This window comes from Phocoena sinus, chromosome 3 (genome assembly GCF_008692025.1).
Source record: "Phocoena sinus isolate mPhoSin1 chromosome 3, mPhoSin1.pri, whole genome shotgun sequence".
Taxonomy (NCBI): Eukaryota; Metazoa; Chordata; class Mammalia; order Artiodactyla; family Phocoenidae; genus Phocoena; species Phocoena sinus.
Window position 1 is genome coordinate 109,250,609 of NC_045765.1, and position 16,492 is coordinate 109,267,100.

The following is a 16,492-nucleotide window of genomic DNA, read 5'->3' on the forward strand; positions in this document are numbered from 1 at the left end:
TCACAATTTGTTTGGTAAAGAGAGATGAGAAACAGCTTTTGGAAAGCATAAAGCACAAGGTTACATTTTCAACATTAGTATTCCTGATATCCACCTGTCTATATGAAAACCATAATTAAATCCAGTTCACAGCTTAGAGCGAATTCCTTGCTTCTGAGACTTATTAAGGTAAAATGAAACAAATCTGTACAATTGATGACATAAAAATTCATATTTTAAGGCAAGGCAAGAAAAATCTAAAAATTTTTCTCTCCCCATTTTGGCCCCCTCCCTCCCCTTCAGTGTGCATTGTGCATCTATCTGCCTTATGCTTAGGTTTAGCAGAAATACCTGCTCAACCATTAAGATCAATTTTCCTCCTTCTGGTGCCAGCCTTATAACTCCTTGGAAGCTAACATTTCTTTCTCAATCCTTTAAGGGGTCACGATGACCCACCACTCACCTCGTACACACAGACATCTATGGTGAACTTTATATACAATGCCAACATACCATTTCCCTTAAAGATAGCCATTGGTACATAACATACCGGTCAGATGACCTGGGGAGACACTGGGCACCTAATGGAAGTCTTCTTAGCTTAAATACTTACTTATGGCCGTATTAATGTTACTAGCTATATTACTTGTATTCTGCCTATTTTATAATTGTTTCTTGCGTTACCAAATGTATGACTGAGCCTCCAATAAAATTAATAATGATTAGGCAACTTAAAACAATTGACAAAATATACAGTCCTATATGATCAGTGATTTTAATAGTGTAACTCTAGATATGGGAAGAAGCAACAAGAGGGAATCCTTTTCTAGACCATAGCAGACTATAAGACAGGTGGTTCAGAGGCTTTCGGCTACTGTTAACAGGGCCTAGTCCAGTAACAGCACAGTGAGTGGCCTATCAACAAAATCCTTGCCTGACCTGAGATGAGTATTCCTAGCGCCATAGGACAAACTGATCACAAAATGCCTCCCAAACCTTGGTTGAAATTAAGACCGAAAGGGAACCGATTATAAAATAAAGACTGCTTGCCCATCAACCAATTCTACAAGAATGAAGTCATTAGCTACTGTGGTTGCTGACCTATATTACGCCCTGAAAGGAATTCAGGGAGATCAGGATGAGGCTCTTTGTGAAACTTGCCCTCAGATAGTTAGATATTTTCAGGTGAAATTTTTTTATAAACCTGGATTCTTGCATCGTCCCATACTTAGAAAAGCACTAAAATCATTAACTAAGATGTCTGTTCCTTGTGACTGGCAGCAACCTTCTACCGAGATGTGTGCTTGAGTGCACATACCCCCTTTACCAAAATCACACATATGCTGGCCTCCCCCACCTTTACTTCTTTGGAACAGTTCTCAGAGCTCTCTGAGAGACTATCTCCCGGGTTATAATCCTCAGGTTGGCTCAAATAAAATTTTTCACTTCTTTCTTAGATTGACTATTGATTAATTATTTTTGTCAAAAGGATAAATCCGGCTTCTAATTAACTGTCACTGGGTCACTGCCAACATCTAAAAACTTACCAGCTACCCCCTGAAATTAAAAATACGGCGTAAAAGACTAGTGACCAGCAGAGGCAGATAAGAGAGAAAGAGAAATGTCTTATATGGCCCAGGGAGGGGACCACAGTCCAAGGAAAGCCCAGAAAGACGTTCCTTACAGTTGCAGTTGCTAAAGGTTTAAAAAATTCAGCTTAGCTGGAATAGCAGGTAGAGACACAGTTTATCTGAAAAGTGAAGCCAAGCAAACCTCCAAAGATCAGCAATGAGATCTGGTAAGGTATGGACAGGCATGGCAGGAGAAAAGTGGGTCAATATACCAGGCTGGAGAACGCATTTGCTTTTAATTATGATGGATTTTCTACTTCGTTTCCATGACTGTTATCTAAAATTCAAGAAAACCACATATTGCAAAACTTAATGAATACTTAAAAAAATATATTTCCTGGAAAAAGAAAGTTCTTACTTTATACCTTATTCATATAGGGAATGAAAGTAGGAATCCAGCAAATAGTTTTAAGCATATGGGATACGAATAAACAAGTCAATCTGAATACTTGAGTATTAAGCAACTTTTTTTCCCCACCATTTGGGTGAAAATATTTCTCAGATATACTCTTTTTCATATTCCCAGAGACAGCATTCTGAACTCAATTTAACTTTGTCTTGACAATTGAGGATGATCAGAATAATAAAATGGGAATTTCAGGACCTATTTCTAGGTGTCCCTTCTAACTGGTTACTTCTAATGTGCTGTGAATCAGAAATGCCAAGTTGGTCATTTTATGTATAAACCAACAGTAAATCTCATGAGACCCTAGGATAAATTCTCCAATTAATAAAGTGAACATACACAGACAAACTTTTTGACCTCTATACTTTATGACCACTACACTCAGGTGAACTGCTTCTAAGTACTAAAAAAAGATTAAAAATGAAAACAAAGCAACTTTTTTTCTGATGATGTAAAATAAGTCAATGGATCTTACGGCCTGGCTGAAGAAGGAGTTCATGAATCTGGACTTTGTGGGAAGGGTGTGAACTTCTGAAAATTAGATACAAAATTGTGTTGGTCTGAGTATTTTTCTGAGTAATGAACCCATAGTTTTCATTAGATTTAAATGACTCATAAAAAAAAGTAAAGAACTAGTTCTCTAACTCCATGGTTTTCGATCATGGCTACAAATTAAAATGAGAGCTTTTAAACGATATCCATGCCCAGTTTTTCATGAAAACTAACTAAACATGATTCTGAAGAAGGGTTCTTACTATCGGTATTTTTTTTATTGACGTATAGTTGACATACAATATTATGTTAATTTCAGGTGTACAACATAGTGACCTGATAATCAAATACATTATGAAGTGATCATAAGTCCAGTAATGAACTGTCACCATACAAAATGATGACAGTAAGGTGATTCTAATTTAAAGCTGGGCTGAGAACCACTAATTCTGAATTATAATAGATTTCAATGATGGATCAAGAGTTAAATTCCCTGATTTTGCAATGGTGAAAAATACTAATAATCACCGAACAGTGGAAGAAGTAAGGAAGCCATATACGTTTGGTTAAACTCTGAATTTATTATATCAGCCAAGCTTTCAACTAAAAACCTCAAAACATCTCTATAAATTATTCACTGTGATTTTCCAGACTAATCATGGAAACTATAAGGAGGACTATAAGAAACTGTACTTGTATTAATTGTTAATAAAGAATCCCCCCAAGTCAGTGGCTCCTAATCCAGGCTGTATATATCAGAATCTGCTGGGAGGTTTTCTTGTTTTTCTGTTGTTTTAATAAAACTAATTCATCCTGCCTTCATACATAGTAAATCACAATCTCCAAGAATTAAAAAAAAAAAAATAAAACCTAAAAAGCAAAAGCTCCCTCAGCTCATTTGGATGATCAGCCAAGTTTGGGAACCAGTGCCCTGAGTGAACCCACAAACCTAATGGCACCTGAGAACCTACAGTTCTAAGTAACTGGATATTCATCTATATAAGAGTTACATACCTTTTGACTAGTTTGAGATTTGGAATCTTCAGAAGAAACTGCATTCTTTGCACGTAGAAGATTGATATCATCAAAATCAGTACATTTTGGCAGAACTGCAAATCTCTTCTGAAGAGACTCTGTCTGGACTCTATTTTGAGGAAGGGCAGAATCGCAGCAGAATTCTTTCAATTTTTCCAGAGACTTTAAAACGATCCTGGTCCTCAGATGTTTCTTTGGCTCTTAGCAAGTCAGAAGAAAATATAACAATAGTATTTTATCTCATTATGTCAATTCATAATTAGCATAGGATTTTTAAAGAGGGAGCTTCTCACTAAGCAATGAATCTAACTATAATGTGATAAGGAAATAAAGAAACCTCGGGTTCAGGGTGAAGATGGCATATTGAAACATAGATCTAATTTCACTTGGTCCTGAAACCCCATTAAAAACTACAACAGGGCAGACAGAAAAGAAGAGGTGACAACTGCAAATAAAATATCTGAAGCTAGAAGGATAAATGGATAAGCAATAACCAATTTAGCATACCTGAAAGCTAAATCCTAAATCAGTAATATATAAAACCAGGAACCAATCTTACTTAGAACACAAAATGTTTATTAAATGGCTCAAGAATCAGGGCACCAGTAGCTCTGGAAATGGAAAAAAGGGAGGTTCTAAAATAAACAGAACTGGTTCAAAACAATTTAATCCCTAGACCCCTACCCTACTCCAAACTCAAGGGTAACTGTCCTCCTTCTACCTCAGAAGAAGACTGGAGATTTCTCTGGAAAAGGCAAAATCGGCACAGGTGAGACGCAGTACTGTGCCTGAGCCATAAGAATGATGTGAATACAGGCTTACTGTATGTGGAGAAACCAGCCTCTTCTCACCAGCTCTCAGAACACAGGCAGCCAGAGTTCTCCCTCCAGGCAGGAGCTCACCAGACTCTGGACTGGGGAAACTGACCAGCTCCATGGGAAAGACCTAAAGATACTGACACCAGGAATTCACCAAGGAAACCACCCCCAGGACATGTGTCTTCCTGCCTCCACAGCTTTGCTCATGCTATTCTTTCTCCCCAGAATGCCCTTGACCCCAATTTCCACATGGCAAATTGTACTCACTTCATCCAGACCCATCTCAAAACTACTTTTTCATGAAATTCTGCTAATTCTCCCAGTTTAAAGTCATCTTTTCTTTCTCTATGTTCCTATAACAAGATCGCATCTCTCTACAGCACTTATCACACTCTGCCAATTAGCAGTTATTAATAAGCAAGCAACCCATAAAATAAGGGAAACTATCATGTACTGGGTATCTACTATATGCCAGAATACATCTTTTCACCCTTTAGAGCAATACTATTAGGTAATTATTATTTAATATAAAGAAACTGGGACTGCATTTATTATCTCTTACTTTCCCATTAAAGCAAAAACACTCTGAGGGCAAGAGTTGGGTTTTGTTCATTTCTAAAAGTTTAAATATTTTCATATTAATATTCAAACCTCTTTTTAGATCTATACTTTATCCTGTCTCCTGTTAACCTTGTAGCTAGAAAAATGTATATTTGAAATCTCTTTTCAAATGTATATATTCATCTTACTTACTGTTATTCTCCCCTTTTCAGGATGTATACTTGAATCACTCTTCAAACATATACTGTAAGTTTTTATATTATATAAGGACTTCCCCCTATCGATACAAAAAAACTTTCCCAGGATGGGAGTGGGGCATAAGTCTTAGAATTGCACTCATGTGAAAAAAGAATATCTAAAACTGAAGTGTTAAAAACTAAGGTGAAGTAGCCAGGGACTCTTCTAGCTAGTGAATGCTCTGCTCTTTTCTTCCCATTATTTATTTTTTTAAGTAAACAGTAAAGTTCATATTTCAAAAAATTCCATGTCTATGGCCTTATTTCCACAAACTTCAGGGTTTGCTCAGCTGGATGTACAGCAAGGACTTAGCGTGCATGTGGTAAGAGCCCTTGATGGCTCACTTTCTTGCCCTCCTCCTTACCATCCTTCTCCACCCTACCCTACTCTCACCACTACCAAGGAAGATTCCACCTTGAAGCTCCATCCTTGAGTTATGCTCAATACAGAAAGGTTTTTGTCAGTTCAGAAAGATCCTGGATTGAGCCCATGCTTCTGTACATCCTCTCTGCTACCCTTCCACATCTCTTAAAGTTTTTTCTCTCCTTTTTCTGTGTAGCCATCTTTCATCCTTAGGCTACAATGACCTTCTACGAGTGCACCACAGCTCAAGAGTTAGGAAAGAAAGTGTCCCACACTTGTTCATTTATATCAAGCCATTATGATTCCTGAACTCTAAAATAAGAGAAAGAACTGGTACACAAGCAATTACCCAAAATTACATTTTTTTCTTAATGCTCCTAGGACCATCAAATCTTGAGCCATCTGAAAGAAAACCAGGGGGAAATATGAACATGTTATCTGCGGGAAGAATGAAGCTTACACAGGAAAACCAAAATCTTTCATTGCCTTCCTCACAGATACTTAAGAGAGATTCTAACACCTCATAAGGCCCTCAATGAAAAAAACTAAATTGGAAGGCTTCTCAAGTGCAAAGCCCCCAAGAGCTACAAAACCCTCATGTCTGAGAAGGGACACAGATATAGGCACCAGTCCCTCAATTAGGCCTTGAGGAAGACTGTAACTACTGTGAAAAACCTGGCTCATGGAAAACTGAGTACTATGAAAATTAAAAGGGAAACCTCCTAAAATGGAGTTGGGAGGCCAGCAGGGAGAGCTCTCTTGGACATACTACCCAGCATCAATACAGATCCCAACAGGAAGAGACTTACCTTGCATCTCCTATAGAAATGACACTAGCTTACTACCACCACCAGGAGGAAGATTTTCTCCTTGCCTGGCAACAGTACAACCAATGAGAGACTGTCACAACTCAGCCAAAGAAAAGCCATTATACTTTGAACTCCCAGTTTCCTCCAATGACTCTCCCAAATTCCTCTTCTCCTCTATAAAAGAGTTTCCTCTCCTTTGCCTTGCTGAATTTGCATGTGGTTTGCCATAGTTGCATGTCCTAAATTGCAGTTCTTACCTGCTCCCAGATAAATCCATTTTGCTGATAAAATAATTGGCTGTTCTCCTGTTTTAGTTTAACAGTACCCAAGCAAACCTTAACAACCTCCATATTCTGCTCCTATACTTAAAACCTCACTTACACTATTTCCTTTTCTGAAGATGCCATGAAATGAACTATCAAATTGCCACAATATGAGATTAAGACTTGCCAGCATTATCACTAAAGTCTCTGAGCCCTTAAGAGGATATACCCTAGAAATAAGGCCATCGGTTGCTGTCCCAACATGTTAAATAGGCCAAAATCTTTTCAGTAAAAATCTTTCACTGAATTAACACCTTCACTGTTTGAGCTTTAATTTTTTGTGTACCATAAAATGTAAATACATAATAGTTACTTTCTCTACTCAGGCTTCCTCCTCTAGGCCTAGGTTATGAAGGATCAAGAAGGTAGAAGAATTATCATATTTTAAATAAAGAATTTTAATCTAGAAGGAAGCACAGAGTAGATGCTGAAATATAAATATGTGCCACTATAAACAGATTTTTTAAAAATCTGTTTAAGAATCTGTTTTACAGATAAAATAATTCATCTTAAAAAAAGGAAAAAAAGAAAAACCTCTGGAATATTACAAACATATTTTAAATCAGTTAAATTAAACACAATGTTCAGGCAAAACCAATCTATACTGAAGTCAGGATAGTGGTTATCCTTGGTGGGGGGAAGGGGTTGCCAGTGGGAGGGAGCACAGAGAGGTTTCCGGGGGTCCTCGTAATATAGTTTCTTGATCTAAGTGATGGTTATACAGGTGACTTCAGTTTGTGAAATTTATCAAGCTTATGATTCTCTACATGTGTTAAACATCTATAATGAATTAAAAACATCAACAAGTCCATGTTCATAGATCTCAGGGTCTCAAGAATTCTCTGTTTGGGAAAATAAATTACACCCAATGTTTTTGAGGGTTTAAGTTCAAAAGAAGATATTTAAGCTTAGGCAGATAAAAATAAGACACAAGTCAAGGAGGAGAGTCTTAAAAAGAAAAATAAATAGATTTAAGAGGCAGTTTCAAATCTTGTCTAACAACAGAAACCCAGGTAAAGGGCAGAACTTCTTCTTTTAAAAGACTTATTTTTTAATCTTAGTGCCCTTGTTTTTAAATATTCATTCCAAATTGGGGCATGTTGTTTTAAACGTCAAAAGGTGATTCTTTTTTTAAGAGCATAAAATGAAAATGGAAAGTTTGCTGGATAAAATTTTTTACCCTGTATAATAGGCAGTCATGCAATGCAAAAATGGGAATTTGGGGAATGGCATATTTGATTCCATGAAAAATTTTGATTTTTTTCACTAAAACTAAGTAGCTTTATACTCAGCCATAAAAAAAAAAAAAATGCCATTAGCAGCAACATGGATGGACCTAGAGATTATCATACTAAGTGAAGTAAGTCAGACAAAATCTTTTATCATATGATATCACTTATATGTGGAATCTAAAATGTGATACAAATGAACTTATTTACAAAAACAGAAACAGACTCACAGAGTTAGAAAACAAACTTATGGTTACCAAAGGGGAAAGGCTGGGGGTGGGGTGGGGGGCACGGTGTGGATAAATTAGGAGTTTGGGATTAGCAGATACAAACTACTATATATAAAACAGATAAACAATGAGGACCTACTGTATAGCAAGGGAACTATACTCAATATTTTGTAATAACCTATAAGGGAAAAAAATCCGAAAAAATACATATATATGTCTGACTGAATCACTTTGCTGTACACCGGAATCTAACACAACATTGTAAATCAACTATACTTTTACAATTAAAAAATTATTTTAAATAACTAAGTAGCTTTATGTTAGGATATTAATTGCAGTGTGTAATAATTATAAATATTAATCGATGTCTTTTATAAAATGGTCTAGGGTAAACTGGAAAAAATGAATTTAAGTCAGATTTCAATTTGAACTTCCTGGATATGGTTTAAAGGTATAATATCTGATACATTTCCCGGGTCTTTTTAAAAAATTGTATCTTGGGCTTCCCTAGTGGCGCAGTGGTTGAGAGTCCGCCTGCCGATGCAGGGGACGTGGGTTTGTGCCCCGGTCCGGGAAGATCCCGCATGCCGCGGAGCGGCTGGGCCCGTGAGCCATGGCCGCTGAGCCTGAGCGTCCGCAGCCTGTGCTCCGCAACGAAAGAGGCCACAACAGTGAGAGGCCCACGTACCGCAAAAAAAAAAAAAAAAAATTGTATCTTATTTTTATATACTCTGGCTATATTTTATAATATCTTTAATTGATTTTGGAAAGTCCACATTTATATAGTATTAAGATAATGGATATTTGTATTTACCAAAATGCATTTGAGACAGAGTTCTACACTGTTTATCTGTAATTAAAATAAGAATAATAACAAAAAGTCAAGTCTGAATCTGGGGAGATTTTATTTACCAAACGTAGCCAGACATATATATATTCCATCCCATATGTTTTTCCTATGTGATGCTGACACTCCTGTACTGAAAGGTGGAATCCATGTTCCTTCCTCTTGAACCCACACAGGCCTTTGTAACTAATTCAACCAACAGAGTATGGCAGAAGTGACACTATATAACTTCCAAAGCTAGACTGTGAAAGACAATACAGCTTCCGTCTGGCTCTCTCTCACGATACTCATTCTTGGAAACCAGCCACCACTGCTATGAGGAAGCTCAAATTAGCCCACACAGAGAGACAATGGAGCCAGCTCATACTGGTAAGTGAAATCTTCAAGAACTTTGTGAGCCAGTTGTAAAACACAGCTATTATGTTACAGTATATAAACTTACAATTAAATGAATTACATTAAAAACAAAGGTAACAGGGGGCTTCCCTGGTGGTGCAGTGGTTGAGAATCTGCTTGCTAATGCTGGGGACCCTGGTTCAAGCCCTGGTCTGGGAGGATCGAGCCCTGGTCTGGGAGGATCCCACATGCTGCTGCGGAGCAGCTAGGCCCGTGAGCCACAACTACTGAGCCTGCGCGTCTGGAGCCTGTGTTCTGCAACAAGAGAGGCCGCAATAGTGAGAGGCCCGCGCACCACAACTAGAGAAAGCCCTCGCACAGAAACGAAGACCCAACACAGCAAAAATAAATAATAATAATAATTAATTAATAAAAAATCCTACCCCAATTATCTGCTTAAAAAAAAACAAAGGTAATAAATACTCAGACCTCATTGCTTCCTAAAACTTTTATTACATTTTACTATTGTCTATAATCTAAAGATTATTAACATGTATTGTCTCTGTATGGTGTAAATACTATATAATGGTGTGCTATTGCAACTATCCATCCTTTCCCAACTCTAGAAAAGTCAAGGCTTAAGAACGGGGCTACTCTAGACCTTCTCTTCCAAAGCTTAAAAACAATCCCTAAAAAGATCAAACTGATCCACAAGGAATTTAACTACTTGCCAGAACAAAATTCAACATTCTTTAAAGAAACACAAATCCCAGCACACAACAACACAAAGTTCAAAATACTTATTATCAGGACTTCCCTGGTGGCGCAGTGGTTGGGAGTCCACCTGCCGATGCAGGGCACAGGGGTTCCATCCCTGGTCCAGGAAGATCCCACATGCTGTGAAGCAACGAAGCTCGTGCACCACAACTACTGAGACTGCGTTCTAGAGCCCATGAGTCACAACTACTGAGCCGACACACCACAACTCCTGAAGCCCACGTGCCCAGAGCCCGTGCTTTGCAACAAGAGAAGCCACCGCAATGAGAAGCACACATACAGCAAGGAAGAGTAGCCCCCGCACACTGCAACTAGATAAAGCCCGCATGCAGCAATGAAGACCCAACGCAGCCAAAAATAAATAAATTTAAAAAACAAAAATACAAAACACAATCCAAATAATTAATTACTAAACATGCAAAAAGTAGAAAAATCAGTCAAGGTGTACCAAACCAGAAATGATAGAGATGACAGAATTAGCATATAAGGACATGAAAACACATATTATAAACATGTTCCATATAATCAAGAATGAAAAGGAAAAAATAAAGAGGAGCAGAATGGAAGGTTTTTGTTTGGTAACAGCTTTACTGAAATACAATTTACATAGAAAAATGGGATATTTTTTAAAAAGAACAATACAGAACTTCTAGAGATGAAATATACAATATCTGAACTGAACATTTCACTGAATTAAATTTATATCATATTAGATACTACTGGAAAAAAATATCACTGAACTTGAAAATACAGCAGGAGAATCAATCCAAAATGAAGCAGAAGGGGAAATAATACTGGAAAATAAATGAAAAGAGCTTCCTTATTTGAGGGATAATGTTAAGTAATCTAGCATCCCTATTAATAAACTCTCAGAAGAAGAGAAAGGGAAGAGACAGAAAAATAATTTGAGAAAAAAGTGGCCAAAAAATTCTTCCAAATTTGATGAAAACTATAAACCGATGGAACCCAAGAAGCTTTAAATGAACTCCAAACAGGATAAAGATTAATGAAGAAATAAGAATTTTTTTAAATACTAGACTAAGGCTCATCAAAATCAAATGTGGCAAATGGGACCTCATGAAACTTCAAAGCTTTAGCACAGCAAAGGAAACCATAAACAAGACCAAAAGACAACCCTCAGAATGGGAGAAAATATTTGCAGATGAAGCAACTGACAAAGGATTAATTTCCAAAATTTACAAGCAGCTCATGCAGCTCAATAACAAAAAAACACACAACCCAATCCAAAAATGGGCAGAAGACCTAGACATTTCTCCAAAGAAGGTATACAGACTGCCAACAAACACATGAAAGAATGCTCAACATCATTAATCATTAGGGAAATGCAAATCAAAACTACAATGAGATATCATCTCACACCAGTCAGAATGGCCATCATCAAAAAATCTAGAAACAATAAATGCTGGAGAGGGTGTGGAGAAAAGGGAACACTCTTGCACTGCTGGTGGGAATGTGAATTGGTTCAGCCACTATGGAGAACAGGATGGAGGTTCCTTAAAAAACTACAAATAGAACTACCATACGACCCAGCAATTCCACTACTGGGCATATACCCTGAGAAAACCATAATTCAAAAAGAGTTATGTACCAAAATGTTCATTTCAGCTCTATTTACAATATCCCGGAGATGAAAACAACCTAAGTGCCCATCATCGGATGAATGGATAAAGAAGATGTGGCACATATATACAATGGAATATTACTCAGCCATAAAAAGAAACGAAATTGAGCTATTTGTAATGAGGTGGATAGACCTAGAGTCTATCATACAGAGTGAAGTAAGTCAGAAAGAGAAAGACAAATACTGTATACTAACACATATATATGGAATTTAAGAAAAAAAAAATGTCATGAAGAACCTAGGGGTAAGACAGGAATAAAGACACAGACCTACTGGAGAATGGACTTGAGGATATGGGGAGGGGGAAGGGTATGCTGGGACAAAGCGAGAGAGAGGCATGGACATATATACACTACCAAACATAAGGTAGATAGCTAGTGGGAAGCAGCCGCATAGCACAGGGAGATCAGCTCGGTGCTTTGTGACCGCCTGGAGGGGTGGGATTGGGAGGGTGGGAGGAAGGAAGATGCAAGAGGGAAGAGATATGGGAACATGTGTATATGTATAACTGATTCATTTTGTTATAAAGCAGAAACTAACACACCATTGTAAAGCAATTATACCCCAATAAAGATGTTAAGAAAAAAAATCAAATGTGGGCAAACCAGTGATAAATACAAAATCGTAAAAGCAGCCAGAGGAAAAAAGACATATTAGGGAAGTCAACACCATAATTCAAAAACACCAAAAACCTTGATGTCACAGATGTTAAAGGTTAAGAACCTTTGAAGGAATACTATGACTCCTTTTCTTCTTAAATATAGGACTTTTCTAATATATACTTTACCTAGTTTCCTGTGACTTCTCTTCTTTTAGAGATATATATTTGAATTTCTTTTCAAATGTATGTTTTACCTTTTTATTATTATTCAATTTGTTTTCAAAACACATATTTAAATCACTTTTCAAATGTATCAAGTTTCCTTGTGAGTATAAAAGCTTCCTTCCCCTGTGGATCCTAGACATAAAAATGAGCTTATAAATTGAAGAATTAAGAACTGAAGTGGATATAATGGCATATTATTCAACAATAAAAAGGAATGATGTAATTTAGAGTACTCAAAATCATGGAAAGTAGAATGTTGATGGCCAGGGACTGGGGGAGGAGGGAATGTGGAGCTATTATTTAATGGCTTTATTGTTTCAATTCTGCAAGACAAAAAGAATTCTAGAGGTGGATGGAGGTAATGGTTTTACAAAATTATGAATGCACTTAATTGAACTGTACACTTAAAAATGGTTAAGACGAAAATTTTATGTTCCATGTATTTTACCACAATAAAAAGAAATCAAATCAAAACAACTTTTGAAAGGAAGGAGGTACTGATACATGCTACAACATGGATGAACCTTGGAAACATTAGGCTAAGTGAAAGAAACCAGACAAAAAGGCCACATACTGTATGATTCTATTTATATGACATGTTCGGAATAGACAAATCTATAGACAGAAAATAGATTCGTGGTTGCTTAGGTCGGTGAGGGGGGCGCTGCTTGGGGAAAATGGGAAGTGACTGCTATTGGGTACTGAGTTTCCTTTGAGGGTGATGAAAATGCTCTAAAATTGACTTAATGAGGGCTGCACAATTCTGTGAATATACTGAAAGTCATTGAATTGTACATGGTAAATGGGTGAATTGTATAACATGTGATTATATCTTAATAATCTGTTATTTAAAAAAAAAAAAACCCGAGGTGGAGCAATCACCCAGCGTTTGACTGGGGAAAGCTCTTTCCTCTTCCTGAGTGTGATCTTTACCAAGTAGCAAAGGTCTTATTTCAAAACATTCCAAGTCTGTTGCCCCTTGTCCACCTCAGCTCTCCTGGGTGCCTGAAAAAGTTACTTAAGTGTGGTAACCCTCAACCTCACCTATCACCGGAGGACAGCAAGGGTTGTTTGGAAGAATAAAAGAACTACAAAAACCTGTACAACAATGGCAGGCAAACAGAGGGTTCATTAACAGCTTGACGAATTTACTGAAAAACTGAATAGATCAGATCTATGTAGAGTAATGAAGCAAAGAAAGGTAGATGACCCTGGAAAATGCAGATTCTGTCAAGTCATGCCTCTCGTCATGGCCCCTTCAGGTAGGAGAAAAAGGGTATCATCAGATTTATCCTTCTCTTTAACCATACGTCTCCATTTCTATAGTTATTTCATACTAAGGCTTTCATGTTAACCCTAAATCCAAACTTTACCTCTTGATCCACTAAATAGAAACTTTTTTTTTTTTTTTTGGTTTTGTCTCGTTTTCTTTGCCTAAATTCCTGGGGATAATGAAGAAAGAAGCATTTTCTGTCCTCCCCTATCACAAATTGTCTGAGGCCAAAAACTCGAGAAAAATCTGCTCAACCATCTGTATCCAATACCTCCCCTAGAAGTCCAACAGCTCAGGAATAGTGGTTTTACCCAAAACCCTTTAGCATACAGAAAAAGCAGCTCCATGATTAAAAAGGACAGGGTAGATCTACCTGTCCTGACATTGAAAATTGTTCAAAATGTTCTGCTAAGTGGAAAAAAACAGTTGCAAATTAGTATATATAGTATAATATAATTTATAAAATATTATTATTAGTTAACTTATTTTGGGGTCTATTTGAGTACATATAGATGTGTATAAACAGAAAAACCTGGAAGAATGTACAGCACCCCCAAAAATTAGCAGTAGCCCTTACTGAAAGGGAGAGATTATGAGGTCTTTTACTGTCCACCTTCTACATTTCTGTATTGTTTGAAATTTTTATAACAAGAACGTTTTACTTTCATAATCAAGACAAAAATTTGCTAGAGGGAATAAGAGAGAAAATTGGGAGAACTACAGCCAAATTGCAGAACTCCATCTCTTACCTCCACTCCCCCAACCTCTTACCCACACCACCCCTTATGAAGGGGCCAGTCTACTCAAGCACAATGGAGACCTTTCTCCACAATGGAAAAAATGGCCCAATAGTCCAACCGTCTCCTCTGCCCTCAGGAGAATGTGAGAATATCAGAGTCATTACTTGTAAGAATGAAGAAAAATTGCCCCAGAACTCACCAGCGTTCCCAGGCATTACTGAATCACTTCCTTCTTCCTTTTCTTGGACTTTCTTTGCTTTCTTTTTAACAGGCCCATCACTCTCCAGTGGTCTCTTTTTACTCCTATCGATTTCTGCAACCTATGTTAGAAAATGATATTATCTCTAATCTCAAAACTTGATGTATGCAAAATAACTTAAACCTTACTTCTGAATGACAGCAAGGTTCTTGCCATCCACCCTTCATAGAATCATCTGTTTAGAGTTATGGGTGAACTGTTTTACCATCTTCAAAGACAAGGTGGAGACTGGCAAGTCATGAGCCTCAGCACCTCAAGCCCTCCTAGAATTAGAACCAAGGCTGCTACTTTTCTTCACTCGATCAGTCTTCCCCTATCTCAGATTATGAATCACCCTACTTACCTATGTTAAATAGAATACCTTTAAGAAAAAAACCTAATATTCAGAAAAGTTGAATTTAGACAGATAATTTAAAACAGTATCATTTTTGAAATGTTAATTGTCATTTAACTGTTTCGCATTCAAACTTGATTTATGTTCACCACTGAAAATGCCACAAGATTATGGACTATATGCTGGCAGAAAACCTGTCAAAAACTTAAGTCCTTCACCAAATAACCTCTAAATGGTAGGCATAAAATAAAATCTTGGTGAATTCATGAAAATATAGGCTATGGTCAAAAAACAAAGACAGGAGAGGAACAATCATCTATGGAAGAAACATAAATGAAGGGAACAAGATTTTGAAGCAACAGGAAGCATACAACTAGTCATCATATCTGTATCATCTTAAGAAACTTTGTCCACCCAAATTGTGTATCAGACTTTATAACCTGAACTACAAGGGGTACAGTCACCAGGGAACTGCACATGACTTTGACCCGTAAACGCTTGAAATACTAAGCAAGGCTGTTGCAGCCTTAAAAACTAGAGATTTAACGGCAGTTTTCGTCTAGTCAGCTAACCAAACACATACAAATAATAAATAATGCTCCTCTTCAACCCTCAATCCAGAAAAAAAAACGGGGGGGGGGGGGTAGGGGAGAGGATGGAGATTAAAATATGTATCCTTTGACTCTAACCTCATCAGAATGAGCTAAGGTCTGCCATTAAGAGCCGGTGTGACCTTAGCCTCAAATCTATTACCCCAAGTGTAACATTACCCTAAAATGTCTGAACTGCACCTAGGACGGATGCTGCCCTGCCTCTTCCCTCTTTCTCCTTCCTGAGCCCCGCCCCTTTCCCTCCTGGCCCAGTCATCTCGCATATTCTCGCGCACAGTCCCCGCCTCGTCCCGCTCCACCCACAAGCACCGCCCCCGCCCTATGGTCGCGCCCACTCCCCGATGGCCCCGCCCCGCCCTGGACCGAACCCACCACGTGTGGCGGCAACTGAGGCGGGAGAGTGGCCGCTAGGGGCGCTGCGGAGTCAGAGTCAGGATCCGCCTTCTCGGCTGCACCCGTTGGGGAGGAGGTGGATTTCAGGCTTCCCGTAGACTGGAAGAATCTGCTCAAAACCGACTGCCTTGCAGGGCCTGGGCCGGCGGGAGCGGCGCCACCAGAGACCGGCTTCCGGCGCGACATCGCGGAGCACGCAGCCACAGCCCGGGAGCAGGACGAGCTGGGAGCGCGAGCCCGCGGCCGCCGTTCCCAGGGCGTCTGCGGGCGCGAGCACGTCGCAACCCTGCAGTGCGCCGGGGCGGGGGGCGGGACGAGGGCGGGGTCTCGCCTGCACAAAT

The 16,492-nt window shown here is 38.4% G+C and overlaps 1 protein-coding gene across 6 annotated transcripts in view; it reads right to left on the reverse strand.

The window, feature by feature from the left end:
- MSH3 (mutS homolog 3) overlaps window positions 1-16,442 on the reverse strand; it is a 193,083-nt gene extending 176,641 nt beyond the window's left edge. For 3 of the 6 annotated variants that reach the window (XM_032628626.1, XM_032628623.1, XM_032628627.1), the window contains exons 1-3: window positions 16,131-16,442; window positions 14,754-14,874; window positions 3,523-3,743 (exon numbers count right to left, since the gene is read on the reverse strand). In XM_032628626.1, the coding sequence (XP_032484517.1) occupies window positions 3,523-3,743; window positions 14,754-14,874; window positions 16,131-16,337 (549 nt within the window). In that variant the 5' untranslated portion in view covers window positions 16,338-16,442. Of the gene's footprint in view, window positions 1-3,522; window positions 3,744-14,753; window positions 15,941-16,130 lie in introns of those variants that run through there. The other 3 variants (XM_032628629.1, XM_032628625.1, XM_032628628.1) reach the window with 2 other exon arrangements.
- Between the last annotated feature and the right edge of the window lie 50 nt (window positions 16,443-16,492).